The sequence below is a fragment of the Neophocaena asiaeorientalis genome, unplaced genomic scaffold (genome assembly GCF_003031525.2).
Source record: "Neophocaena asiaeorientalis asiaeorientalis breed wild unplaced genomic scaffold, Neophocaena_asiaeorientalis_V1.1 scaffold91, whole genome shotgun sequence".
NCBI classification, from domain to species: Eukaryota; Metazoa; Chordata; class Mammalia; order Artiodactyla; family Phocoenidae; genus Neophocaena; species Neophocaena asiaeorientalis.
This window is the reverse complement of record NW_020173198.1, coordinates 7,558,054-7,585,314: the sequence shown is the minus strand read 5'-3', so window position 1 is coordinate 7,585,314 and position 27,261 is coordinate 7,558,054. Positions and strand designations below refer to the sequence as shown.

At 40.6% G+C, this 27,261-nt stretch overlaps 1 protein-coding gene across 8 annotated transcripts; it reads left to right on the top strand.

The window, feature by feature from the left end:
* The first annotated feature begins 144 nt into the window (after positions 1–144).
* On the top strand, positions 145–26,081 carry LYRM1 (LYR motif containing 1). Of its 8 annotated transcripts, none has more exons than XM_024744688.1 (6): positions 145–324; positions 2,601–2,703; positions 10,295–10,330; positions 19,286–19,444; positions 23,819–23,911; positions 25,040–26,081. In XM_024744688.1, exons 3-6 carry the CDS (start codon positions 10,328–10,330, stop codon positions 25,154–25,156), a joined length of 372 nt encoding a protein of 123 aa, XP_024600456.1. In that variant the 5' UTR covers positions 145–324; positions 2,601–2,703; positions 10,295–10,327; the 3' UTR covers positions 25,157–26,081. The 8 variants fall into 8 exon arrangements, with proteins under 8 accessions (XP_024600456.1, XP_024600461.1, XP_024600460.1 ...); XM_024744690.1 differs by lacking the exon at positions 145–324 and adding an exon at positions 1,839–1,875; XM_024744692.1 differs by lacking the exon at positions 10,295–10,330 and having other exon boundaries at positions 146–324.
* Positions 26,082–27,261: the final 1,180 nt, after the last annotated feature.

The window sequence follows — 27,261 nt, the reverse complement described above, 5'->3', positions numbered from 1 at the left end:
AGTAAGGGCAAAGACCTAACGACGCGGACTGAGAGCTAGGAGGAGATGGACTGGACCAATTTTTGGCTGGGATGGGGGGAGAAAGGAGAACTAAAGGGAGAAAAGGAAAATAAGGAAAGGATGAACTTGGATATATTGTGGCTGTACGGCGGAGCGTGGTCTAGAGTTTGAAGTTTAAGGAAGGCTCGAGCCTACCCTCGACCTGGGACTGATGCTCCCACAGGTCCGTCCGGTGGTTTGGTTCGGCCTGGCCCACCGGACCTGCCAGAGCTCAGTCGGCCGCAGCTCAGCTGGGCTCCCGGCGCCGCCTCCTCCCAGCCTGCGGTAGGCTGCCGGGCTTCTGTGGGTGGGGGAAGGCTGGACTGATGCAGCGTGAGTGTAGAGAATGGAGACGCTGACTCCTGGCGCGGGAGACTGGGGGAAGGGGTTGGCTCCCCAGGGGCAGGGATGGGGTGGGGTGGGCGGGGTGCGACGTTGCTAGGAGACGAGCCTGTGTGACCCCCCCCCGCCCCCGCAGCCTCGCGAGGGCGGCTCGGTGTCACCGCCGCTGGCCTCGGCAACTTGCTAAGGGAAGCGGCTCGAGGGCCAGGAAGGGGAGCCCTGGTTTAGGAACGCTGAAATGCTGGTTTGGGGCCCATCTGAGACTTCTCAATCCTTTGGATTCCCGAATGTAAATGGGAGATTAGTAGGGGCAAATCCGGGGGCGAGAGGCGTCTAGCTGAGGAAGGTTGACACAGACGAGTCCCCTACACGATACTGAGATTTTCTAAGATAATGAGAACCAGCTTCTTAAATCCCTCGGTCCGCCAAAGGCGTTGCTCCGTGACTTTTTATTCGAGTCCGGGAGAAAGTTAAAAAGTAAATCAGTAAGATATCAGCAAGTGAGAAATGCCCCAAAGGTAGTAGTATCAGGTGAAGTGGTAGAAGATGTGGGGAGGGCCACTCTAAATCGGATAAGTCTGTTCAGAGGAGGCCGGGTTTACAGAAATCCGAGAAAAGAGGGAAGCTAGGGAATGAGCTTTCTAGGTGGAGAAATGAACCAACGGGAAGGGGTCTGAGGAAGGAAATGGCGAGAAGGCCATGTGCTTGCAGTAGAAAGGAAAGAGCCAGAGCCAGAGTGGTCTGTGATGGAGAAGTGGCAGGGCCTGATCAAGCATAGCCTTTTAGCTCAAGGTGAGGGTTTAGCTGTTTTTTAAATGGAGGGTTTTAAGAAGGAGTGACCAGATCTGATTTACATTTTTAGAAAATCATTCTTGGCTACTGGATAGAGAAGGGTAGACGTAGTCAGACCTGCTAGGAGGCTGTTGCAGTAGGGCCAAGGGGGAGGTGACAGTAGTGTTGTATTCATGGTGGAAATGGAGAGAATTAAATTTGGAATGTACTCTGAAAGTCGAGCTTGCAGGACTTGCTGCCAAATTGGATGTGAAGTGTATGGGAAAGGAAGGAACCAAGGATGACTCCGCAGAGAAAATAGTTTGGAAGGCGCTACTATTATTTTGAACATACTAGTTTTGATAAGTCTATTAATGGTCCAAGTAAAGATGTTGAGAAGTTACATATACAAGTCAAGGGAAAACTGAGAGATAATAAATGTAGCAGTTTATTCCTGGATCACCTAAGAAGAGGGTGCAGATAAAGAGGAAGGCCTCTAAACTCCTTGGGGCTCTTTACATGTAGAGATGATCCAGAGAAGGAAAAGCCAGCAGAGGAGACTCTTCACACACACAAAGCCTCCAAGATAGAAGGAGGCCCCGTAATATCCTTGAATAATGGGACCCACCCTCATAATCATCAAGACTCATCCTCAGAGGCCTGGCTCAGATCTCTTTCCTCCTTTCCTCTGCCAGCTGTCAGTGCTTTTGGACTGCTGCTTAGGTGATTTGTGTTCATTATAGCAAACCTTACTTTGCTTATTAATTGTTTATAGGTCTGACTACCCTGTGAACGATTTCTTCTTTGTGCCCTGCTGACTCCTATTTCAGAGCCTTGCCCATTAACCCAACATATAGGAACACTGTGTCTATAATATATCGACCATGGACTTCAACAGCTTCTGACAAAGGGGCATTTGTCCCCGCTGTTGCTGCCACCTCCACCACTAGATATGGTTGATTTCATAAACTCTACAAAGGGTATCAGAAGAATAATCAGAAGGCCTGGGTTTCAGTCTTGCATCTCTACTGACCAACAGAATGGCCTTGAATAAGACCCTTTGCTTTGAGTTTAGGGGTTGGCCTAGATTACAGATTACAAACTGGCAAGACAGATATTGCCTACAAATGTAGTTTGGCCCACAGATTGATTTAAATTATTTTTTAAAATTTACTTGCCAAATTAAAAAATCTGATTTTCAGCTTCATTTGAAAAATGAGACAATCTGGCAACACCAGCTTGAGGTTCCTACAGAGCAACAGTCAGCTGGAGCCAATGAGATTCTTCTCCCTTCTTCTACCAGCCTAACCCCTGTGGGCATTTGATTTGCAATTTTTTGGTCTAGAGCTCTGCTGTCCATATGTAGCCACAAGCTACATGTAGCTATTTAAATTTAAATGAAATAAAATTTTAAATGCAGTTCCTCAGATGTACTAACCGTATTTCAGGTGCCCAGTGCCAGTGGCTACCCTGTTGGACAGCGAAGATATAGAATATTTCCATCATTGAAGAACATTCTGTTGGTCATTGTTGGACTGGAGAAACTCGAAGGTACTCTGGTTGCTAATCATTCTGCACACTAAAGATGGACAGTCATTGCTCCTACTCTAAAGGAACTTTGTCTAGTAAAGAGCTCCCGTGCTTCTGCAGGTGGGGAAAGTTGCTTATTCAATAGGTGGAGGGTACTTGGAAACTGTCGTGAAGGCGGAGACCCCCGGTGCAGGGTGAGGGTTATATATCAGGTGGTTGGATCAAGGGTTAGGTGTATCTAATGTTATAACCAGAGCCCTTTTGTCTGCTTCTTAATCCAGTTTCTTAGGAAATTATCACAAAGAAGGGGTTTGAATGTTTTAATTTAAATGTTTTGTGTTCTCTTGACTTCCCTAGTTCCTATGAAGGGTTCACATCCTGAGTAGTTACGAACGAATGACTGGGGTTGATCTTCAAGCATTGACCAACTTTTCACCCATTGCCAGCACATACACACGACACTCCAAACACACACCTCCTACTTCTGGTAACTTGTTCTCACTACCTCTTATTGACCCTTCCCTTGTCTTTGTCTCTTAAAATATGATGATAAGGAAACAGTTGCTTCCATTTCTTTTGAATTGAGGGGGCAAATTGCTGTACATCTCTTGGATACAAGAGCCTGATTGGCGTTCCCCTTACAAGTATAATCTTGTGTGGGCTCCTGTGCTGATATATTTAGGATGAATATATGTGCCTTACATGATCTTATTTGGGAGAGTTTAGAAATCTTTCAGACATAAATATTTTTGGTTTTTCCCTGTCTTCTGAAGATTTCCCATGTTACGGGGCCTAACCTAATTTATTTTCCTTTAGATAAAAATATGATATACCCTTTCCTCCCTGACCCGTATCTCTGACATACCATTGTCAATTTCTGTGTAAAAAGATGCTGTTTCAGAGACTAGCCACCGTATGATTAAGTACACCACACAAGCATATCCTGAGATATACAAAACAGTGTGTGGCATTACACTTCCCCTTTTGGATTCTGGTAACCAAACACTGAATCCAGGTCAGGAAACAAGTCCATGGGGCGTGTGTGGGGTGGGGAGATGGGGGCACTTGGTTTAGCTTGAAGGTTATTCAATTTAGGTAAGATGATACTGTATAGGATACGGGAATACATCAGAAAGTAAGGAAGGATAACAGATCTAGGAGAAAAGTGCACCGAAGGATAAGCAAGGAGTAAGAGATAAAGGAAGAAAAATAGGAAGGGAAGCTTGCTCTGCCCTTGGTGTTGGCACCTGCAGTGTATTTCCAGTAAGAAGTCTGCTCTGTGGTCTGAAGATAAGCGATGCCTCGGGCAGGGTTATTTACTCATACTGAAGAACAATAGCTCTTTACTGTGCAGGGATTATTAATGATCAGAGGGAAACAGCTTTAGGAAAATCCATTACTGCCACAAAGCGATAATTTCGCCAGCAGGCAGCAAAGTTTAGCAGAGATAAAAGAGGCCTCACTGTTCCTCCTTTATTTCCTCCTTTTCAGGTAACATTTGCCTTTGTTAACTTCCAATGCTAAGTGATTTACATGGATTATTATGAACAATCCTTAAAACAACTCTTTGAAGAAGGTTCTGTTGTTTCCCCATTTTAAGAAACCGAGGCTCAGGAAGATTAATATCTTGCCTGATGTGGTGAAGTCAGGATTCAAACCCAGATCATTCCAGAGCCCATTAGTTCATTGTTTGTATTATATCTCCTGTCCTTTACATCTGTGGAAAAATTTTGAATGCCTAAAATCAAGTAGTCATTCTCTATTCTGCTATCTGGGGCATGAAAATCTGTTTGCTTTGACATTATAAGAATGCTTCAGTTCCCTGGAGGTTTTCCAAATGACAAAAGCTTTAAATTATAATTTTTTAGGTTGGTTTTGAACCCTCATCACTTGGTTGCAATGGACCTTATTCCCCCAAAGGATTGTTTTTAAGAAAAAAAATATCAAAAACTCATTTTTCTATATGTTTGATTCTAAGCTTCCTGGAAATACAGTATATCATTTCAGTCCTGTGGACAAACCCTAAGTGGCCTTAAGAGAACTTAAGAGCGAGGGTTATGTAACAGCTGTGTATACTGCCCTAGATGGAAGTGAGAAGACTGCCTTGCTAAATAACACTTAATCTTCAATTCTCACCCTGACACCCACAGTACCACTCTTGAAAACATCATTGTGAGGGTTAATTAGTAATTTTTAATGCTCTAGGGTCTTCTGTTGCGAAACCTGATCCAAATACCACTGCATATATCTCAGGATGAGAATGGTAATTACTGGTGATTATTCTGTGTGGGTAATTTTTTTCTTCTAACAGATGTATTTCAAGCTCCAACTCTGGGCCAGGCCTAGGAGTGTAATGGATGAGACAGGGTCCCAACCTGCTTCTCTCTCTCCCTCCCAAAACACACACAGTGGAGGAAGAACCATAAGTCAAACAGAAAATTACAATAGAGTAGAATGAACATTATGATAGGGGTATACACCAGAGCAGGGACGCTGACCCAGTGTGAAGAAGGCACCCCGTGAAAAGTGATGAAAGCCAAAGGATGAGAGTCAGCAGTTAAGCAAAAAAAGAATATTGCAGTTGTATAGGTTGGGGCCTTCCATTTGGCAAAAAGAAGGAGTCCCAGATCTAAGAAGATAGGGCAGCAGGACATGGGATAGGTCACCACTGGTACATGGTGAACACATACGATAGATTTCACTGGGTGAGTTTCATCATCACCCTCCCCCAAAATCATAAAGTAGTTGGGAGAGAAATTTGACTACATTATATTCATTGGTTATGATTTTATAAATTTACACCTAAGGACAGATCTTGAAAGAATGGAGTCTCCTTCCACCTGGGGTTTGAAAGTCAGTTAATTTCCCTTGCCTTTTCTGTCCCTTGTTTGTACTGCAACACTTTTTCTTCAGTAGACGGCAAAGCCTCATGGGAGTGCAGCATTTGGAATTTTGACATTCCTGAGACCAGAGTCATACTTCTATAAATTTCATCTGAGGAAAGGGAATTTTCATCTCTGCTTTTAAACTTCTAAGTGTTCATGCAGTGATGCTCTTTCCAAAGGTGAAAGAAACTGTTCCAAAGGTGGGGAAAAGGGTGAAGTGGATAAAGCCCCTAGTCCTGGCAAATCTTCCTGTAGGTCTCCTGCAAAACTAGATCTAGACATGCCAAGTATATAGACCCTTTCACTGTATTTTCATTCTCCACAGCAAGTGGAAGAGTGAGTGGGTGGTGTGTTTTTTTTTTTTCCCCCTAGGAAATTGATCACTGCCTGTTTGGAGTCCCCATTACTGACTCCAAAATAAAAACAGGGAAAAGCTTTCAGTCAGGGAAATAATCATTTAGCTTTTTTGGCTCTTAATCCCAGTTCTCCTGTCAGTTAAGTAGCATTAGGCAAGACTCTTCACCATCTGCAAGACTGGTAGAATCACAAGTATCTATGATACAGTTTGAAATCCAGCATGTTTTTAAAAATGTAAATCAGACCATGATACTCTTACTTGCTTAAAACCTACCGATGTCTTCCTTTTGCTCTTAGACTACAAATCAAACTCCTTTCCAAGGCCTACTCTCTCAGCCTGTGCTGGATCCTGTCCACCTGTGGTCCCACTTCCCCGATAGGCTCTCAACTGTATTAACACTGAGGTTGGTTCCCACCTCATAGCCTTTGTTCCTGCTGTTCTTTCTTTCTGCATCACCTTCCCCTGAATTCTTCCCATTAATAGGTTCCTGAACACCATTCAAGACTCAGCTCAAACGTCACTGACCACCCAAAATAAAATAACCCCCACCTCTGCTCATTCATATCATATTACTGTTTCATTCCTTGAGAGCACATATAACCAAAATTATACAAAAATATATACAAAAATTTTTCTTGTATATCATCTGCCTCTGCCACTAGGATATAAGCTCTAGGAGGACAGGGACCGTGGCTGCATGTTTATCACTGTATGCCTAGCCTGGCACATGGGCACTGAATAAATGTTGGATGGATGGATAGATGCTTGGGAGGAAAGAGTAAGACCTGCAGGGTGGTAGCACTGTAATGAGTGCTGGTATCTCTTATGTGATGTCGGCTCCTTTGGAGTGTCAGGGACAGGGTTGCCGCAGGGAGCAGAAGAGCACAGCAGTCCAGTTAAGTGCACAGCCTCCTCTAAAGGTGCTGGTGTGTAACATCATTACTGAGGAAGGACAGTTGCAGGGGAGGGGCAGATGGTATATGGAAAACCTTATAAAAGGGTAATTGCAATTCAATCAGGGTGCAGAAAGATTGGTCTTTTGCTCTTTGTAGGAAGGGAATAGAATTTAGTTCCCATTGTCACAACTGGCTAAGCTCTTTAAAGCAATCAGCAGACATTCAACCACATTTACTGAGATTGAGCAGCCTATTTAGTGATTAAAAGTTGGGGCTCTGACTCCACACTATCTGGTTTTGAATCCTGGCTCCACCTCTTCTTTGCCATGTGACCTTGCTCAAGTTACTTAACCTCTTTTGGCATCAGGTACCTCCTTTGTAAAACAGGATAATGTAGTATTTACCTTATAGAACTGTGCCGATTATGGGAGTTAATATATGTATGTAAAGTACCTAGGAAGCCTAGCACAGAGGAAGTGCAAAATAAATGTAGCTGTTACTGTTATTATTATCATTCTTATCCTTATTATTATTCCTTTAATGAGCAAAATGCGGTCCCTGCCCTCCAGGAATTCAGAGACTCTGGGAAGAAAAAGACAGTGAAACTGCAAAAGAACAATAGCTGGATGTGATAGAAGCAGAGAAAAAGGTGCTCCAGAAAAGCCTGAGAATAAACTGGTGTCTACAAGTTGAGGTGGCCAGCAGAAGACAGGCATTCTAAGTGAAAGTTTCAGCAGAACAAACACCACAGCAGGGTGCCTTATAGCTACAGTTCCCAGACTCAGGTTTTTGGGGACTCCACATCACAATTTCTGCTATTATTTACCTATGTTTTTTTGTTTTGTTTTGTTTTGTTTTGTTTTTTTGGCCACACTGCGCAGCATGCCGGATCTTACCCCGACCAGGGATTGAACCCCATGCCCCTGCAGTGGGAGCACAGTCTTAAGCACTGGACACCAGGGAAGTCCTACCTATGTTTTCTTTGACAGAACTGCCTTAAATCAAAACTCCACATTCCAATTTCTGCTATTATTTACCTATGTTTTTTTGTTTTGTTTTGTTTTGTTTTTTTGGCCACACTGCGCAGCATGCCGGATCTTACCCCGACCAGGGATTGAACCCCATGCCCCTGCAGTGGGAGCACAGTCTTAAGCACTGGACACCAGGGAAGTCCTACCTATGTTTTAAACCAGCTTAAAAGTTTCCGTAATATGTTTAAAGGTAGCTCTATATCACTACAAATAGAAATCACTTTAAATCATGTGTTTGTTGGGCTATTAAAACACATTAAGGGAATCACACTAAGAAAATAAATATTTTCTTGTACATCAAAAATTACCTCCCCAACCAGTCTTTGGGACACTTGCTTTAAGGGAAACTTCTGACTATGACCTGAAGCCAAAATGTACTAGCAGCAATATTTGTCAGCCCTTTTTTAATGGTAGGCTGCACATGGTAGGTGCTCGGTAATGAGTTTTATCCTGGCACTGTGTTTATGCATGAAATACGATTTGAAGAAAAGAGCCCAGTTTCCAGTCACAATTCCTCCCAGGCACACTTCCTATCTCTTATCTTTCCTCATTCTGGGATTTGAGGGTTAAGGAAGTGAAAAGCAGAATTTGAAGAAATATCAGTCTCAGAATAAAAGTTAGAAAACCTTAACTGTAAAAATTCTCTAAGAACTGACTTCACAGGCAGTTGAGACTGAAGTTCAGTTGTGGTCCTCTAAACAATTTCATATTCCTGATGTCGACCGTGGGAGAATCCCAGCAGACCCCACTGCATCAGGTCAACCCCTGAGACTAGGGAAGAAGAAGAAGGGCTGACTCGGCCTTTCATCAATAGTGAGAGGTCATTGATAGTTTTAGAGGAATAAATGTTGGTTTCAAGCCATCATACCATAGGGAGGAAGACCCTCAGGGAAAAGTCACGTTTCCTAAACAAGTTGCTTCCTGGGAATAAAGATATAAACCAAAAAGAAGAGAGCTTTTTAACATTTTTAAAATTTATATGGCTGATTTTGTTTCTAGAATCACAAGCTTTGTAACAACCACTTGCGAATAGTACATAATGGAGAACACAGCTTTAGACTGTGGAAATCTTTTGGACTGAAACACAGTCCGGATCACCTGATGTTGGAGAGGAAGACATCACTTATTTTCCTTTCAGGATTAGTTTTCAAAACACTTAAACGTTAAAGGGCTTTGAAAATGGTCTTATTAAATACCAATTGTTAGTTCTGCTTGTTACCTTAAATACCATACTTGCAGGGCGTGTGTATCAGCTTATGGTACATGATCAGTTATAGTTTGAAGCTGTGGTTCAGACAGTAGTAAAAACAAAGAAATGAAAGTCAGACTTTGGAGAAGGTTGCTGCTGTTTTAATATGCCATACCGCCTTCACTTTCCTTCTTAAGTGTCATGCAGTCAAGGAAGTTTCATCTGTTAATGACAGGGAAGTGAAGCAGTCATTAATAGAGGTTAGTCGAAGACTCTGTTCCTCACAGGAACTGACTCATGTATTTTCATATGAAACCATGGAGTTTTAGGGAGAGCCAGAAACTCAGAAACCTGTTTCCTTACCAGGAAGAACATCATCAATTCATGCGAGTTTTCATTACAGTTATAGCCACAATGCATGATGATCTCTTCTGGTTTGTATGAATTCCTTTCAAGCATTTTTTCCTGTGAGGTATAATGGATATCAGAATGGATATCAGGTATGTCCTTTTAACTTTTGAATTGGGTGAAGTAGTGATTTCAAGCTTTTCATCAAATGGTTAAGCCTTGGTTCATTCCTCATTGCTTAAGAAAGGTCACCAGGGTCAGGATGAGTAAGAGGTGCAATCATACTCAAAAGAGACAGTCTCTCTAAGGTGAAGTCCTTGCAATTACTTAGAATTTCTAGATAAACACAGCTCCTTCCAGCTCCCATCTGCTTTCTTTAGCTGCCTAAATTCTCATAAGCTCAGGACCACCCTAAAGCATGCAGTCTCCATGTATTACCCCTGCCCCTTGGGTTGGAAATGGGTCTGTTCTCAAAGGGCAATGAGCAGCCTACTTCTCAACAGATGACCTGTTTGAGGAAAGCCCAGGACTCATAATGAGGTGTCCCAGTGCCTGGTCCTGCTACTCACTTGCTAAATCTGTCTTCCTTGTCTTCCCAGCCTGGTAATTTGTTAAGGGCAGTACAGTATTCATTCTCCTAAATTTGACTAATCACAATCCTCTAGTAGTGGGATTTTTTTTCATATCTTCTCTGAATTTCCTTTTTTTTAAATCAAGGTACACTTGATTAACGACATTATATTAGTTTCAGGTGTACAACATAATATATATATATATATCACATCTTCTTTATCCATTCATCTGTTGATGGACACTTAGGTTGCTTCCCTATCTTGTCTGTTGTAAATAATGCTGCTATGAACACTGGGTGCACTTATCTTTTTGAATTAGTGTTTTTTTTTCAGGTATGTACCCCAGGAGTGGAATTGTTGGATCATATGGTAATTCTATTTTTAGTTTTTTGAGGAACCTCCATACTGTTTTCCATAGTAGCTGCACCAAGTTGCATTCCCACCAGCAGTTCCCTTTTCTCCCTCGCCAACATTTGTTATTTATGTTCTTTTTGATGATAGCCATCCGACAGGTGTGAGGTGATATCTCATCATGGTTTTGATTTGCATCTCTCTGATGATTAGCGATGTTGAGCATCTTTTCATGTGACTGTTGGCCATGTCTGTGCCTTCTTTGGAAAAATGTCTATTCAGGTCTTCTGCCCATTTTTTAATCAGGTTGTTTTTTTGATGTTTAGTTGTATGAGCTGTTTATATATTTTGCATGTTAACCCCTTATTGGTCATATCATTTGTAAACATTTTCTCCGATTCAGTAGGTTGTCTTTTCATTTTGTCAATGGTTTCCTTTTCTGTGAAAAAGCTTATAAGTTTACTTAGGTCCCATTTGTTTAGTTTTGCTTTTGTTTCCTTTGTCTTAGAAGACAAGTCAAAAAAAACTTGCTACGATTTATGTCAAAGACTGTTCTGCCTATGATTTCTCCTAAGTGTTATGGTTTTCAGTTCTATATTTAGGTCTTTAATCCATTTTGAGTTTATTTTTATAAATGATATATGATGCTATTTTGATAACTGTAGCTTGGTAGTATAGTCTGAAGTCAAGGAGCATGAAGCCTCCAGCTCTGTTCTTTCTGAAGATGCTTTGGTTATTCAGAGTCTTTTGTGTTTCCATACAAATTTTAAAATTATTTGTTCTAGTTCTGTGAAAAATGCCATTGGTATTTTGACAGGGATTGCACTGAATCTGTAGATTGCCTTGGGTAGTATGGTCATTTTAACAATGTTAATTCTTCCAATCCAAGAACATGGTATATCTTTTCATCTGTTTGCATCCTCTTCAGTTTCTTTCATCAGTGCCTTGTAGTTTTCTGAGTACAGGTCTTTTACCTCCTTGGTAGGTTTATTCTGAGATAGTTTATTCTTTTTGATATGATGCTAAATAGGATTGTTTCCTTGATTTCTCTTTCTGATAGTTTGTTGTTAGTATAGACAAGTGCAACAGATTTCTATATATTAATTTTGTATCCCACAACACTACTGAACTTATTGATGAGCTCCAGTAGTTTTCTGGTGGCATCTTTAGAATTTTTTATGTATGGTTTCATGCCATCTGCACACAGTGACAGTTGTACTTCTTCCTTTCCAATTTGGATTCCTTTTATTTCTTTTGCTTCTCTGATTGCTGTGGCTAGGACTTCCCAAACTATGTTGAATTAAAAAATTGGTGAGAGTGGGCTGCTTTCATCACTGAGTATGTTACCTGTAGGTTTGTCATATATGGCCTTTATTATTTTGAGGGATGTCCCCTCTATGCTTACTTTCTGGGGAGTTTTTATCATAAATAGATGTTAAATTTTTTTTTTTTTTCACTTTTTTTTTTTTGGCCATGCCATGCAGCATGCAGGATGTTAGCTCCCTGACCAGGGATCGAACCCATGCCCCCATGCTTCCACTGTGGAAGCATGGAGTCTTAACCACTGGACCACGAGGGAAGTCCCAAATGCACGTTGAATTTTGTCAAAAGCTTTTTCTGCATCTATTGAGATGATCCTGTGATTTTTAATTTTTAATTTGTTGACATGGTGTATCACATTGACTGATTTGCAGATATTGAAATCCCACTTAGTCATGGTGTATGATCCTTTTGGTGTCTTGTTGGATTCGGTTTGCTAATAATTTGTTGAGGATTTTTGCATCTACATTCATCAGTGACATTGGCCTGTAATTATCTTTTTTTGTGATATCTTTGTCTGTTTTTGATATCAGGGTGATGCTGGCCTCATAGAATAAGTTCAGAAATGTTCCTTCCTGTGGAATTTTTTGGAATAGTTTGAGAAGGATAGGTGTCAACTCTTCTCTAAATGTTTGGTAGATTTCACCTGTGAAGCCCTCTGGTCCTGGATTTTTGTTTACTGGGAATTTTTAAATTACTGATTCAATTTCATTACTGGTAATTGGCCTGTTCATACTTTTTCTTTTTTTGAATTTTATTTATCTTTTTTATACAGCAGGTTCTTATTAGTTATCTATTTTATACGTATTAGTGTATAGATGTCAATCCCAATCTCCCAATTCATCCCACCACCACCACCCTCCTCTGCCGCTTTCCCCCCTTGGTGTCCACGTTTGTTCTCTACATGTGTGTCTTTATTTCTGCCTTGCAAACTGGTTCATCTGTACCATTTTTCTGGATTCCACATATACGCGTTAATATACAACATTTGTTTTTCTTTTTCTGACTGACTTCACTCAATATCACAGTCTCTAGGTCCATCCACATCTCTACAAATGACCCAATTTCATTCCTTTTTATGGCTGAGTAATATTCCATTGTATATATGTACGACATCTTCTTTATCCATTTGTCTGTCAATGGATATTTAGGTTGCTTCCATGACCTGGCTATTGTAAATAGGGCTGCAGTGAACATTGGAGTGCATGTGTCTTTTTGAATTATGGTTTTCTCTGGGTATATGCCCAGTAGTGGGATTTATTTTTTTTTAGATTCCATATATATGTGTTAGCATACGGTATTTGTCTTTCTCTTTCTAACTTACTTCACTCTGTATGACAGACTCTAGGTCCATCCACCTCACTACAGATAGTTCAATTTTGTTTCTTTTTATAGCTGAGTAATATTCCATTGTGTATATGTGCCATATCCATTCATCTGTCGATGGACACTTAGGTTCTTCCATGTCCTGGCTATTGTAAACAGTGCTGCAGTGAACATTGTGGTGCATGACTCTTTTTGAATTATGGTTTTCTCTGGGTATATGCCCAGTAGTGGGATTGCTGGGTCATATGGTAATTCTATTTTTAGTTTTCTAAGGAACCTCCATACTGTTCTCCATAGTGGCTGTATCAATTTACATTCTCACCAACAGTTCAAGAGGGTTCCCTTTTCTCCACATCCTCTCCAGCATTTGTTGTTTGTAGATTTTCTGATGATGCCCATTCTAACCAGTGTGAGGTGATACCTCATTATAGTTTTGATTTGCATTTCCCTAATAATTAGTGATGTTCAGCAGCTTTTCATGTGCCTGTTGACTATCTGTATGTCTTCTTTGGAGAAATGTCTGTTTAGGTCTTCTGCCCATTTTTTGATTGGGTTATTTGCATTTTTAATATTGAGCTGCATGAGCTGTTTATATATTTTGGAGATTAATCCTTTGCAAATATTTTCTCCCATCCTGAGGGTTGTCTTTTTGTATTGTTTATAGTTTCCTTTGCTGTGCAAAAGCTTTTAAGTTTCATTAGGTCCCATTTGTTTATTTTTGGTTTTGTTCTCATTACTGTAGGAGGTGGGTCAAAAAAGATCTTGCCGTGATTTATGTCAGAGTGTCCTGACTGTTTTCCTCTAAGAGTTTTTAGCGTCTGGTCTTATATTTAACTCTTTAATCCATTTTGAGTTTATTTTTGTGTGTGGTGTTAGGGACTGTTTTAATTTCATTCTTTTACATGTAGCCATCCAGTTTTCCCAACACCACTTATTGAAGAGACTGTCTTCTCTCCATTGTATATCCTTGCCTCCTTCATCATAGATTAGTTTACCATAGGTGTGTGGGTTTATCTCTGAGCTTTCTATCCTGTTCCTGTTCTATATTTCTGTTTTTGTGCCAGTACCATATTGTCTCGATGACTGTAGCTTTGTAGTATAGTCTGAAGTCAGGGAGTCTGATTCCTACAACTCTGTTTTTTTCCCTTAAGATTCCTTTGTCTATTCAGGGTCTTTTGTGTCTCCACACAAATTTTAAGATTTTTTTGTTCTAGTTCTGTAAAAAATGCCACTGGTAATTTCATAGGGATTGCATTGAAATCCTAGATTGCTTTGGGTAGCATATTCATTTTCTCAATATTGATTCTTCCAGTCCAAGAACATGGTATATCTCTTCATCTGTTTGTGTCATCTTTGATTTCTTTCATCAATGTCTTATAGTTTCCTGAGTACAGGTCTTTTGCCTCCTTAGGTAGATTTATTCCTAGGTGTTTTATTCTTTTTGTTGCAATGGTGAATGGGATTGTTTTCTTAATTTCTCTTTCTGATTTTTCATTGTTAGTGTATAGGAATGCAAGAGATTTCTGTGCATTAAGTTTGTATGATGCAACTTTACCAAATTCATTGATTAGCTCTAGAAGTTTTCTGGTGGCATCTTTAAGATTATATATGTATAGTATCATGTCATCTGCAAACAGTGACAGTTTTACTTCTTTACCAATTCATATTCCTTTTATTTCTTTTTCTTCTCTTATTGCCATGGCTGGGACTTCCAAAACTGTGTTGAATAATAGTGGACATCCTTGACTTGTTTCTGATCTTAGAGGAAATGCTTTCAGTTTATCACCATTGAGAATGATGGTTGCTGTGGGTTTGTCATATATGGCCTTTATTATGTTGAGATAGGTTCCCTCTGTGCCCACTTTCTGGAGACTTTTATCATGAATCGGTGTTGAATTTTGTCAAATGCTTTTTCTGCATCTATTGAGATGATTATATGGTTTTTATTCTTCAATTTGTTAATATGGTGTATCACATTGATTGATTTGCATGTATTGAAGAATCCTTGCATCCCTGGGATAAATCCCATTTGATCATGGTGTATGATCCTTTTAATCATTGTTGTTGCATTCAGTTTGCTAGCATTTTGTTGAGGATTTTTGCATCTATATTCATCAGTGATATTGGTCTGTAATTTTCTTTTTTTGTAGTATCTTTGACTGGTTTTGGTCTCAGGGTGATGGTGGCCTTGTAGAATGAGTTTGGGAGTGTTCCTTCCTCTGCAATTTTTTGGAAGAGTTTGAGAAGGATGGGTGTGAGGTCTTCTCTAAATGTTTGATAAAATTCACCTGTGAAGCCATCTGGTCCTGGACTTTTGTTTGTTGGGAGATTTCTAATCACAGTTTCATTTTCATTACTTGTGATTGGTCTGTTCATTTTTTCTATTTCTTCCTGGTTCGGTCTTGGAAGGTATACCTTTCTAAGAATTTGTCCATTTCTTCCAGGTTGTCCACTTTATTTGCATAGAGTTGCTTGTAGTACTCTCTTATGATGCTTTGTATTTCTGCAGTGTCCATTGTAACTTCTCCTTTTTCATTTCTAATGTTATTGATTTGAGTCCTCTCCCTCATTTTCTTGATGAGTCTGGCTAAAGGTTTATCAATTTTGTGTTTTTTCTCAGAGAACCAGCTTTTAGTTTTATTGATCTTTGCTGTTGTTTTCTTTGCTTCTATTTCATTTATTTCTGCTCTGATCTTTACAATTTCTTTCCTTCCACTAACTTTGGGTTTTGTTTGTTTTACTTTCTCTGGTTCCTTTAGGTGTAAGGTTAGATCGTTTATTTGAGATTTTTCTTGTTTCTTGAGGTAGGATTGTACTGCTATAAACTTTCCTCTTAGAACTGCTTTTGTTGCATCCCGTAAGTTTTGGATCATTGTGTTTCGTTGTCATTTGTCTCTAGGCATTGTTTTGATTTCCTCTATGATTTCTTCAGTGATCTCTTGGTTATTTAATAATGTATTGTTTAGCCTCCACGTGTGTGTGTTTTTTACGTTTTATTTCCCTGTAATTTATTTCTAATCTCATAGCATTGTGGTCAGAAAAGATGCTTGATATGATTTCAATTTTCTTAAATTTACCAGGACTTGATTTGTGACCCAAAATGTGATCTATCCTGGAGAATGTTCCGTGTGCACTTGAGAAGAAAATGTAATCTGCTGTTTTTGGATGGAATGTCCTATAAGTATCAATTAAATCTATCTGGTCTATTGTGTCATTTAAAGCTTCTGTTTCCCTATTAATTTTCTGTCTGGATGATCTGTCCATTGGTGTAAGTGAGGTGTTAAAGCCCCCCACTATTGTGTTACTGTCGATTTCCTCTTTTATGGCTGTTAACACTCGTATTGAGGTGCTCCGATGTTGGGTGCGTATATATCTATAATTGTTTTATCTTCTTCTTGGATTGATCCCTTGATCATTATGTAGTGTCCTTCCTTGTCTCTTGTAAGACTCTTTATTTTAAAGTCTATTTTGTCTGATATGAGTATTGCTACTCCAGCTTTCTTTTGATTTCCATTTGCATGGAATATTTTTCCATCCCCTCACTTTCAGTCTGTATGTGTCCCTAGGTCTGAAGTGGGTCACTTGTAGACAGCATATATATGGGTCTTCTTTTTGTACCCAATCAGTGAGCCTGTGTCTTATTTATTTTTTTTTTTTTTGCGGTACACGGGCCTCTCACCGTTGTGGCCTCTCCCGTTGCGGAGCAGAGGCTCTGGACGCACAGGCTCAGTGGCCATGGCTCACGGGCTTAGCCGCTCCGCGGCATATGGGATCTTCCCGGACCGGGGCACGAACTCGTGTCCCCTGCATTGGCAGGCGGACTCTCAACCACAGCGCCACCAGGGAAGCCCCAACCCATGTCTTTTTGTTGGAGCATTTAATCCATTCACATGTAAGGTAATTATTGGTATGTATGTTCCTATTACCACTTTCTTAATTGTTTTAGGTTTTTTTTTGTAGGTCCTTTTCTTCCCTTGTGTTTCCCACTTAGAGAAGTTCCTTTAGCATTTGTTGTAGAGCTGGTTTGGTGGTTTTGAATTCTCTTAGCTTTTGCTTGTCTGTAAAGCTTTTGATTTCTCCATTGAATCTGAATGAGATCCTTGCCGGTAGAGTAATCTTGGTTGTATGTTCTTCCCTTTCATCACTTTAAATGTATCGTGCCACTCCCTTCTGGCTTGTAGAGTTTCGTCTGAGTAATCAGCTGTTAACCTTATGGGAGTTCCCTTGTATGTTGTCATTTTTCCCTTAATAATTTTTCTTTAATTTTTGTCTATTTGATTATTACGTGTCTCGGCATATTTCTCCTTGGGTTTATCCTGTATGGGACTCTCTGCACTTCCTGGACTTGGGTGGCTATTTCCTTTCCCGTGATAGGGAAGTTTTCAACTATAATCTCTTCAAATATTTCCTCGGGTCCTTTCCCTTTCTCTTTTCCTTCTGGGACCTCTATAATGCTAATGTTAGTGTGTTTAATGTTGTCCCAGAGGTCTCTTATGCTGTCTTCAGTTCTTTTAATTCTTTTTTCTTTATTCTGTTCTGCGGCAGTGAATTCCACCATTCTGTCTTCCAGGCCACTTATCTGTTCTTCTGCCTCAGCTGTTCTGCTATTGATTCCTTCTAGTCTATTTATTTTAATTTTTATTATTGTAATGTTCATCTCTGTTTGTTTGTTCTTTAATTCTTCTAGGTCTTTGTTAAACATTTCCTGCATCTTCTCGATCTCTGTCTCCATTCTGTTTCCGAGGTCCTGGATCATCTTCACTATCATTATTCTGAATTCTTTTTCTGGAAGGTTGCCTATCTCCACTTCATTTAGCTGTTTTTCTGGGATTTTATCTTGTTCCTTCATCTGGTATATAGTCCTCTGCCTTTTCATTTTGTCTGTATTTCTGCGAATGTGGTTTACATCCCACAGGCTGCAGGATTGCAGATCTTCTTGCTTCTGCTGTCTGCCCTCTGGTGGATGAGGCTATCTAAGAGGCTTGTGCAATCTTCCTGATGCGAGGGACTAGTGGTGGGTACAGCTGGGTGTTGCTCTGGTGGGCAGAGCTCAGTAAAACTTTAATCTGCTTGTCTGCTGATGGGTGGGGCTGAGTTCCCTCCCTGTTGGTTGTTTGGCCTGAGGAGACCCAGCACTGGAGCCTACAGGCTCTTTGGTGGGGCTAATGGTGGACTCTGGGAGGGCTCACGCCAAGGAGTACTTCCCAGAACTTCCGCTGCTAATGTTCTTGTCCTTGGGGTGAGCCACAGCTGTCCCCCACCTCTGCAGGAGACCCTCCAACACAAGCAGGTAGGTCTGGTTCAGTCTCCTGTTGGGTCACTGCTCCTTTCCCCAGGTCCTGATGCTGACACTACATTGTGTGTGCCCTCCAAGAGTGGAGTCTCTTTTTCCCCCAGTCCTGTTGAAGTCCTGCAGTCAAATCCCGGAGGGGCCACAAGATCTTCAGTCATCAGAGAGATTTTCAGTTGTACTTATTATACAGTTCTTATGTGGACAAGGAAGTAGACCAACAATTTTGAGAAATATTTTCAACAAGGTTATGATGAACTAAAAAACAGTTTGCAACCTGACAAACTCTGGGTGGAATTGAGCCTGCAGATTCATTTTATGTTTGGTACTCACATTTTCAAAAATAAGGAATTACTGTCTTTTCTGAAGTTTCATATTTTAAAAATCTCGACTGCCACCTATTGTTAAGCTATCAGGAAATCTGGCACCCTTAGGCCCTCAATTCTACGTGACAGCAGCTGGCTGGGGCAGAGTAGCAACTGTCCCCTTTCAAGGGGTACATCTTCTCTAGTTGGCCACTGTCCCCACCCAGCCGGTTTCCCTCATTTTGTTACCTGCCAGGCTCCAGAGGCACTTGAGTTTGCAATCCCTGCATTAAACTCAAGTTCACACTTAACTAGAAAATTCAGTTATTCAAAATGTGGCTTCTCCTATGCACTCAGGTTAGTGATGTAATTTTACCAGAATATACACTAAAAGCATCATTCCTAAGATATTCTGGCAAAGAATATACTGGTTTAAAGAACACTAAATGTGCATTTTGGTTTTGTCATGTTCATAAAAGTGGCCATCATGGCAAACAGCAAGGTTGAGCAACCTTTAACCATGGGATGACGTACAAGGCCATCTAGGAGACTGCTGGTATTCATAATTAACACCGTTCTGGCAATGCTAGCAAACAGATCTGTTCAGAAAGAGCAGTTATTTCTAGACTAATTAAAGAGCTTGATTTTTAAAAATGTACAGCTGCCTCCCTGCCTACTGTCAAATTGAATTTTTATGCAAATTTTTCCTCTTCTATTTTGGTGGGTCGGAAGATGACAACGGCAACACGACAAGAAGTTCTTGGCCTCTACCGCAGAATTTTCAGGCTTGCGAGGAAATGGCAGGCTGCATCAGGGCAGATGGAAGACACCATTAAAGAAAAACAGTACATATTAAATGAAGCCAGAACACTGTTTCAGAAAAACAAAAATGTAAGTAGGTTCTAGCTGGAGATTGCAAGGAGGAGAGCAATTTCTTGTGGTGCTTGTTCATTTCTTTTCTGTCCTAAAGTTGAGAGGACTGAGCAGCACAGGTCAGAGTGACAGAGTGTGGAGCAGGAAGGGGCAGAGGCACAGCCTAGCTGGCTTGCCCAGCCACTGAAAAGCAGAGCCCAGCCCGGGCTTCTCTCTTCACTCTTTGCAGGTCTCAGTCCAGCGGGTAAGTGGCTCAGCATCTTCAGAAGACCCCATGAGCCAGGTGACCTGAGTCAGGCCAGTGAGAATTTTCAGGGTAGGATAGGTTCCTCACACACTGTGCCTGTTGTCAGCCACTCCCACAGGAGGTGCGCAGTTAAATTTGGTTTCTTTTTCAATTCATAAGCTATTCAGAGCCTCCAAGTATAAACCCATTCAGAGGGAAGAGAATAGGTTTAAGATGGGGTTCCGTTCAAAACTTGGCTTTGAACTCAAGCCTCTTGGGTTAGCAGAGAGACTTTGCTCTTTGGGACCTCAAAATTGGGTAAAATAGTGCCTCCATTTGCTAGTTGAACCCAGACACCAGGGAGCCAAAAACCATTCCAAGAGGCTTGATTCGACAAACCATAAAGCATCTAGCTGTCAGCTCCTTAGGAAGACTGCCTGGCCCTAAGCATGGGAGGAGGCTTTCAGCTCCTGACTTTTCTTGCCTCTTTCTCATTGATCTCATGGATTCAGCACTGTCACTGTTCACTTCGTGAAACTTCCTGACAATTTACTCTCTTTACTTTTCCCTCTCTGGCCCCGTCTCAGTCTCCTTTTCTGCCCTGTCTTCTTCACACACACTCCCACCAGCTGTAAGTGTCCTCTGAAGGTCAGCCCTCTGCACTGAGAGGCCCAGGCACCATGGTTCCAGATCCCATATCTTGACCTGTCATCAGCCACCTGCAGGAACTCACCACAAGTATAGTAGCCCAAAGCAGAACTCATCTTTCCACAAGAACACCTCCCCTTCCCAGCTTTCCCATTTCTGTCATAGCTCCTGCCACTATTTTGTGACCCATTGCTCTCATTCTTTCATTCAGCAAGTAGCTGAGTGTCTACCATGTTCCAAATACCAGACTAGACATCAGGGATATAACTGAGCAAAACCGAGACAGGGTCCCTGAAAGATGTTTCAGAGTTAGATAGAAATGTAAAATTACAGTTGGGGTAGTGCTACACAAGAAACCGTCTCAATCTACAATATCCTTCCCTTCTCATAATCCCTGAAGTCTCCCTGCTTTTAATACCAACCTGCTTGTGAACTTTTTCTGCTCTTACCATAGACCATGCATACCACATCAGAGTGTATGTACCCCCCAAGGTCCTGAAATAGTCCTTTGAGGAATAGAAGTAAAATATTGTAAGTGCTGTTTCTATTTATTTTTATCACTCTTTTAAAAATGTCTATAATATATATATTCATAATGGAATTATTAATATATTTAATAAACTTATAAATACACATATGGGGCTCAGAAATTTTTTTTTTTTTTGTCCACACTGTGTGGCTCATGGGATCTTAGTTCCCTGACCAGGGATTGAACCCAGGCCACAGCAGTGAAAGTGCCAAGTCCTAACCACTGGACCACCAGGGAATTCTCAGGGCTCAGAAATTTTTTATTGAAAGAAGTATATGATCAAAAATTTTGCAGACCACTGAGCTATACCTACTCCTAATTAGTTGGTGATATTCTCTTTTTTTTTTTCTTGTTTGTTTCATTTATGTTGGTATGGTCTCCTTAACCAGATTGTCAGTTCCTTGAGCACATAGACAGTTTCTTATCCTTTTCTAGTATATCTCATGGGCCCTGCCTTGTGGTTGTCACTAAATTAATGAGCATTTACAAATACTTTGATTCAGTTGATCTTCTCCAGGAAGTCTTCCTCAAGTTCTCTGCCCTCACCCAACCCCATGATGGCCAGCTACTCTGCTATATAGGAATCTAGATAGCAGTCTGTAGCAGTCATTGCCCTTGTTGATTATATACCATTGTGTCAGAGTTGTTCTGCCAAGGTAATATCCTTGAGAGTTGAAGGCAGGGACCATGACCTCACAGTGTCTAGTCTGGTGCTGGGGATATCATAGTAGTATGTGCCCAGTAAACCTTTGCAGGTTCACTCACCTAACTACTGCCCAAGACCCTTTGGGTTTTCAGTTAAGGCAATAATAATCCTTCATTTGCCTCTGCTTGAATTGGCCCAATGTGGTGTGAGCCAGAGGGAGGTGGCGTATTTGCCAGTGGTGAAGCCCGCGTGCCTAGAGCCTGTGCGCCGCAACAAGAGAAGCCACCACAATGAGAAGCCTGCATGCCTGAACGAAGAGTGGCCGCTGCTTGCCGCAACTAGAGAAAGCCCGTGTGCAGCAACGGAGACCCAACACAGCCAAAAATAAATAAAATAAATAAATTTATAAAATACTGGGACTTCCCTGGTGGCGCAGTGGTTGAGAGTCCACCTGCTGATGCAGGGGACACGGGTTCGTGCCCCGGTCCGGGAGGATCCCACATGCCGCGGAGCAGCTAGGCCCGTGAGCCATGGCCGCTGGGCCTGTGCGTCCGGAGCCTGTGCTCCGCAACGGGAGAGGCCACAACAGTGAGAGGCCCACGTACCACAAAAAAATAAATAAATAAAATAAAATACATACTTGTTTTACCATGTATTAGAAAGAAAACAGTATCAGATAATTTTGCAAGTACTGTGCTTAGAGAGCCCATTTAAAGAAAAGTTTAATATTAGTATAGGTAGTTGTGGATATGGCAGAATCATGCAGGCAGCCTCTGAATGACTGATTTGGAGAACTCTAACCCAGCTTGTTCAAATGGACAGCTGGAGCCCCAGGAGCCCTCAGCCCCCTTAACCACATCTTTATTAGGGGCTTCTTTCTTCCTAATCCTTCATGTAGACATAAGTAGTCTCTTGTAACCTCACTTGCTATAAGTGCTTAATAATAACCCAAAGGTATCTCATTAATTGGTCTAAATCCTAATGAGCAAATGAGAACATGGAAATCTACTCCCAAGGTGGACATCAGAGCAATAGTTTCTGAGAAATACAGAGGTCAGAAAGCTAAGCCTCTGTCCCAAGGGACTCAGCTGTGGTTCTTTCTATGTGTTGCAGTTTCTGGAACTTTACTCCAAGAGGTACCATAGGACAGAATGCCCTTGGAATTTCCAAGCCACGATGGCCCAGACTTCACTGTGGGTGTCATCTGGGGCTGATGCAATCCCAGCTCTGCTTTGAGGCCCACTTACAAACTCTTAGCAGAGGCATGTATGTGTTGACTCATTTTCCATCCTCGGAATGAAACGGTTTCTCCCCTTCTCCTACCTGGCTTTCTGCTTTTCAGAATGAACTTTTCATTCCTTTCCTTGAAATTGGACTACCACAATTTAACTGTTTTGAAATTTCAAATGTCATTTCTTTTCCTCACTAATGAGCAAGACAGTTTACAGTTCAAAATAGAAGGTGGATCATTCTCCAGTATCGTACTCAGGGTTTCTAGACAGCACTTGCTGATAATTGGGTTACTTGAAAGTAACTTGATCAACAAGGGGAGGATATGAAGAAGCACTGTTGTTCATTGTTGGTGGGAATATAATTTCTGGATTGTTCTTAGGAATGTAAATTGGTACAGCCTCTTAGAGGGTAATTTGAATCTACAGGGAATATCTGTGAGAATTAAAAAAGCATGAACCCTTTAACCTAGCAGTTCTCTCTCTAGGAAATGATCTTTCAAATATATTTGCATGTGAGCCAAAAAAATTTTTAGAGGGATCCACTGTTTATAATGGCAAAAGATTGGAAATAACCTAAATGTCCATCAGTAGAAGATTGGTTAAATTATAATACAGCCTTATGTTGGAATTTTGTGCAGCTGTTAAAAAGAATGGGGCAGCTCTGTATGTGTAAATACAGAAGGAGCTTCAAGTTGTTAGTGAAAAGGCAAGGTTCAGAACTTTCATTTTTATAAGAAGAAATGCTAAGTTTACAGAGGTATACTTATATATGCATAGAATATCCCTGGAAGAACAAACAAGAAACTTCTGATAATTGTTGTCTCTGAGAAGGGGAACTGGGAGACAGGAAGAAGAGGGAGACTTTGTTTTACATTATATCCTTTTGTATTATTTGAATTATTTTTACCATGTGCTTGTATTATCTACCTCAATAATTTTTAAAAGTTAAATCCATGGGAAATTTTATGCTAAATTGCTTTTGATTTTTAAAATTACCAATATTTAATTTAGTTGCTAATGAACTGAAAAAAGTTTAAGAAAATGTGTACCTATACTTTATGTAGCATTGGAAAGATGCTAACAATCTCACCTATTTTTTCCCTTTTAATAGCTTACAGACACAGACCTGATTAAACAGTGTATAGATGAGTGCACAGCCAGGATTGAAATTGGACTACATTACCAGATTCCTTATCCAAGGCCAGTAAGTGTGACTCCAGTTAACACGTGGTGTGTACTTATCCTTGTCAACCCAGTTATTTCCAAGAATGTGTACCAAGAGGGCTAGTGTTTGCTGAGAAGTCTAGAGCTACTGTAGCAGGCATGTTGGAAATAAGCTACCCTTGCGTGGCCACCAGCCCATCACAACAGACTAAAATGTCAATGAATGCCTGATTTCTCCTACTTGAACAACTTTCCCTTATATGGAAGGGAAAGCCAGCTCACATTTACATAGCTTTCTCTTCTGACTTTCACCTTTTTTATGGAAATATTTTTATTTTCCTTATTGTAAAACACAGGTTTATTGTTAATGAAAGAATAAAATTCAAATATTAAAGGAATGCATAAGGTAGAAAGTGAAAATTGTCAAAAATTCTCACCCTGTGGAAGTGACCACTATAACTGTTGAGTTGGACCATATGAAATTGCCAATATTCTACTCTTGACCTACAAAAACAGCAATTTTATATTGTATTTGCTCAGCCTAACAGTTTGGTAATATATCCTTTTAGTCTTTTTTTCTATACTCACATACGTACATTTTCTTAAAGTATATGGGACCCTAGGCATACTGTTTATCGCCTATTTATTTTACTTCCTCTCTTTTGGATATCTTTTAAAATGGATGCATTGTATCCTATTGTAAGAATATGCCATAATTTAACCAGCACCCACCCTTTCACTAGACATTTATGTTGGTCCCAGTTTTCCACTATGCAAAGAACATCTTTGTGTATACACTTTTTTCCTCACCTTCTTTGGATTCTCATCTCACTGTGTGATCTGTGGTTTTTTCCTCCATGCAGGAAATATGGCAAAGAAGAGCACAAGCTTTGGAATCATACAGATCTGGGTTCAAATCCTGGTTCTATCACTTAGTGTATAATCTTGAGCAAGTTATTTAACCTGAACCTCCATTTTCTCGTCTGTGAATATTAGAATAATAATTCTGTATGAGACTATACTGAGGATTCATGTGTATAAGGACTATAAGGAATCATGAGTCAGTACAGAGTTAGCACTTAGCAGAGAGCATGGTACTCAGTAAATCTTCAGTGAATATAAGCTGCTGCAATGAATATAATTCTTAATATTATTATTATTATTTCAGATTCATCTACCTCCTATGGGCCTTACCCCACTACGAGGCCGGGGACTTCGAAGCCAGGAGAAATTGAGGAAATTTTCCAAACCAGTATATCTCAAGTCTCATGATGAAGTTTCCTAACCCAGAAAGAAAGTTTTTTTCTGAGAATGATGAGCCAACTAGGTCTTAAATGTAAACCAGACAACAAAGCTCTTCTTGATTAGGAGCAAAAATCCAAATATCTTCTTAAAACCTTCAAAATACTGGGACTCACCCCGTGATGTGTGCTCACACATCACTACAGTTTGTCAGGATCTTGCTGCCTGAGTGGACAACACTAACCCTAGAGGTCATGGACCTTACATCCTCACTGAAGCATCATCTGGAAACAAGACTAAGGCCTGTGGGCAGAAGACTGAAGGGTGACAAAGCTCTTCAAGGGAGTGCCGATCACCGGACATGCCAGCTGATATGAAGAAATTAGCCAGTTGCTGGAAGTTCTCATGGCTACTATAAAACTATATACCACCCCTCAGAATATTTTTAGGCTTTTTTTTTTTCAAGTTATAGATTTGCTTAAAAGTGGGTTTTTTGTGTGTGCTTTGTTGTCTTTTGACACTTCCAGTTTCCACATAAACTCCCCTTAAAAAGCGCATCATTGGATCAATCATGGTTTTTCACTGAAATTTTATGAGACCCATCTCTGCCCCAGACGCGTACACATACACAAAAGTTCATGTCTTAGGTAAATGCATATGTTTAGTTTATCTTAAAGCCTATAATTACTTTGGATACACTTAGGATCTGAAAGGCTCACTAGAAACTCATACTGCATTCGTTATGAGAATTTTACATTAACATAATTAGGAAGTACAAGAGCTAAGCTGGCTTTCAAATTATATCCAGACTGAAATGGGACAAGTAGAGATCAAGACGTAAAGGACTTACACCCCTGCATGTGTGGATACAGGTGAGATTCCCATGGCAGTTCATTTGTATGTCAGCGTCCTTCCCTCTTACCTCCAGAGGCGCTGGGTAATCACCAATAAAGAAAAATCTCTAGTGATTTTGGTCTCTCTCTGCTGTTTTCCAGAATGACCTTGTGATCCTCAAAAGCAGCAGTTGATAACTTCCTGCCCACACCTAGATTTAGGATTCATACAGATTGTCTAATTTTAAATATGTATATTTCAATTTCAAAACCTGTTCCTGTGAGCAGGAACATACCTTTTCATGCTCAGGATAAGTAAGTATTACAGGGTTTGGCAGTGACATGGAGAGCAAATATCCTACTGTGTCAGTAGAGATATAGCATGTACATATTTAACACAAATGCAGCTATAGGCCTTTGATGGAGAGAGAGAAATGCACATGTGCTGGCAGGCATGTCGGCCCCTCCATGGCCATTCGGTGAGCACATACCCCAGCCTCGCTTCAATTAGGAGACATCAGTCTGCTATTCCATCAGTCACTCTCCTATCTGATCTCATTGTGGAAGCATTTCCCTACCAAGAGGTGGTTCTGATGTTTAAAGGTAAGTATTTCTAAAGCAATATAAGGCCTGTGAACTCAAGCCAACTGCTTTATCTGGTGGTCAATCAATGAAACACTGACCTGTTCTTACACTGGAGGAAAAACTGGCTGTGCTGAACTGAGTGAAACATGACTTGCTGTCTCCATCATTGTCCCTTTCTAAGTAATTCAAGGTGATTTTGAATATGCAATTTTTGTTTTACGCTGTAGGGGTTAGAAACCATCCTTCCTACCCAGACTCTTCCAAAATGGAAGTCCATCTAATGCTAGCTAACCTCTAAGTACCTTCTGTGTGCCAGGAATCTTCCCTAAATGTGAATTTTATATGCCTAGCCTCCTTTGCAAAGATGCATATTCTATTACACAGAAACATAATTTCCTGCCAAACTTTCCATGAAACCTATTTGTTTATAATTTTTTCTTTTCATTTTCTCTCCAACCCTATAAAATCTCCTTCTTTGGTATTTTAAAGGTATCCCCTACATCCCCTCTTTCAATGAAATTTTCTTCCAATGCTGACAAGGACTGAAAACGATTTACTCAACAGCTAGATTTTTAAAGAGCAAGGACTAGCTTGGTGACAAGGTTTGTCTGATGTCATCTGCTGAGGTATTTATAGGCAGGGCCTACAGCTTCTCACGGAGCTGATCTCTGGCCATCTCTGCCCCAGGGCCCCAGCCTCTAATTCACCAGGACTCCTGAAGAACCTACTG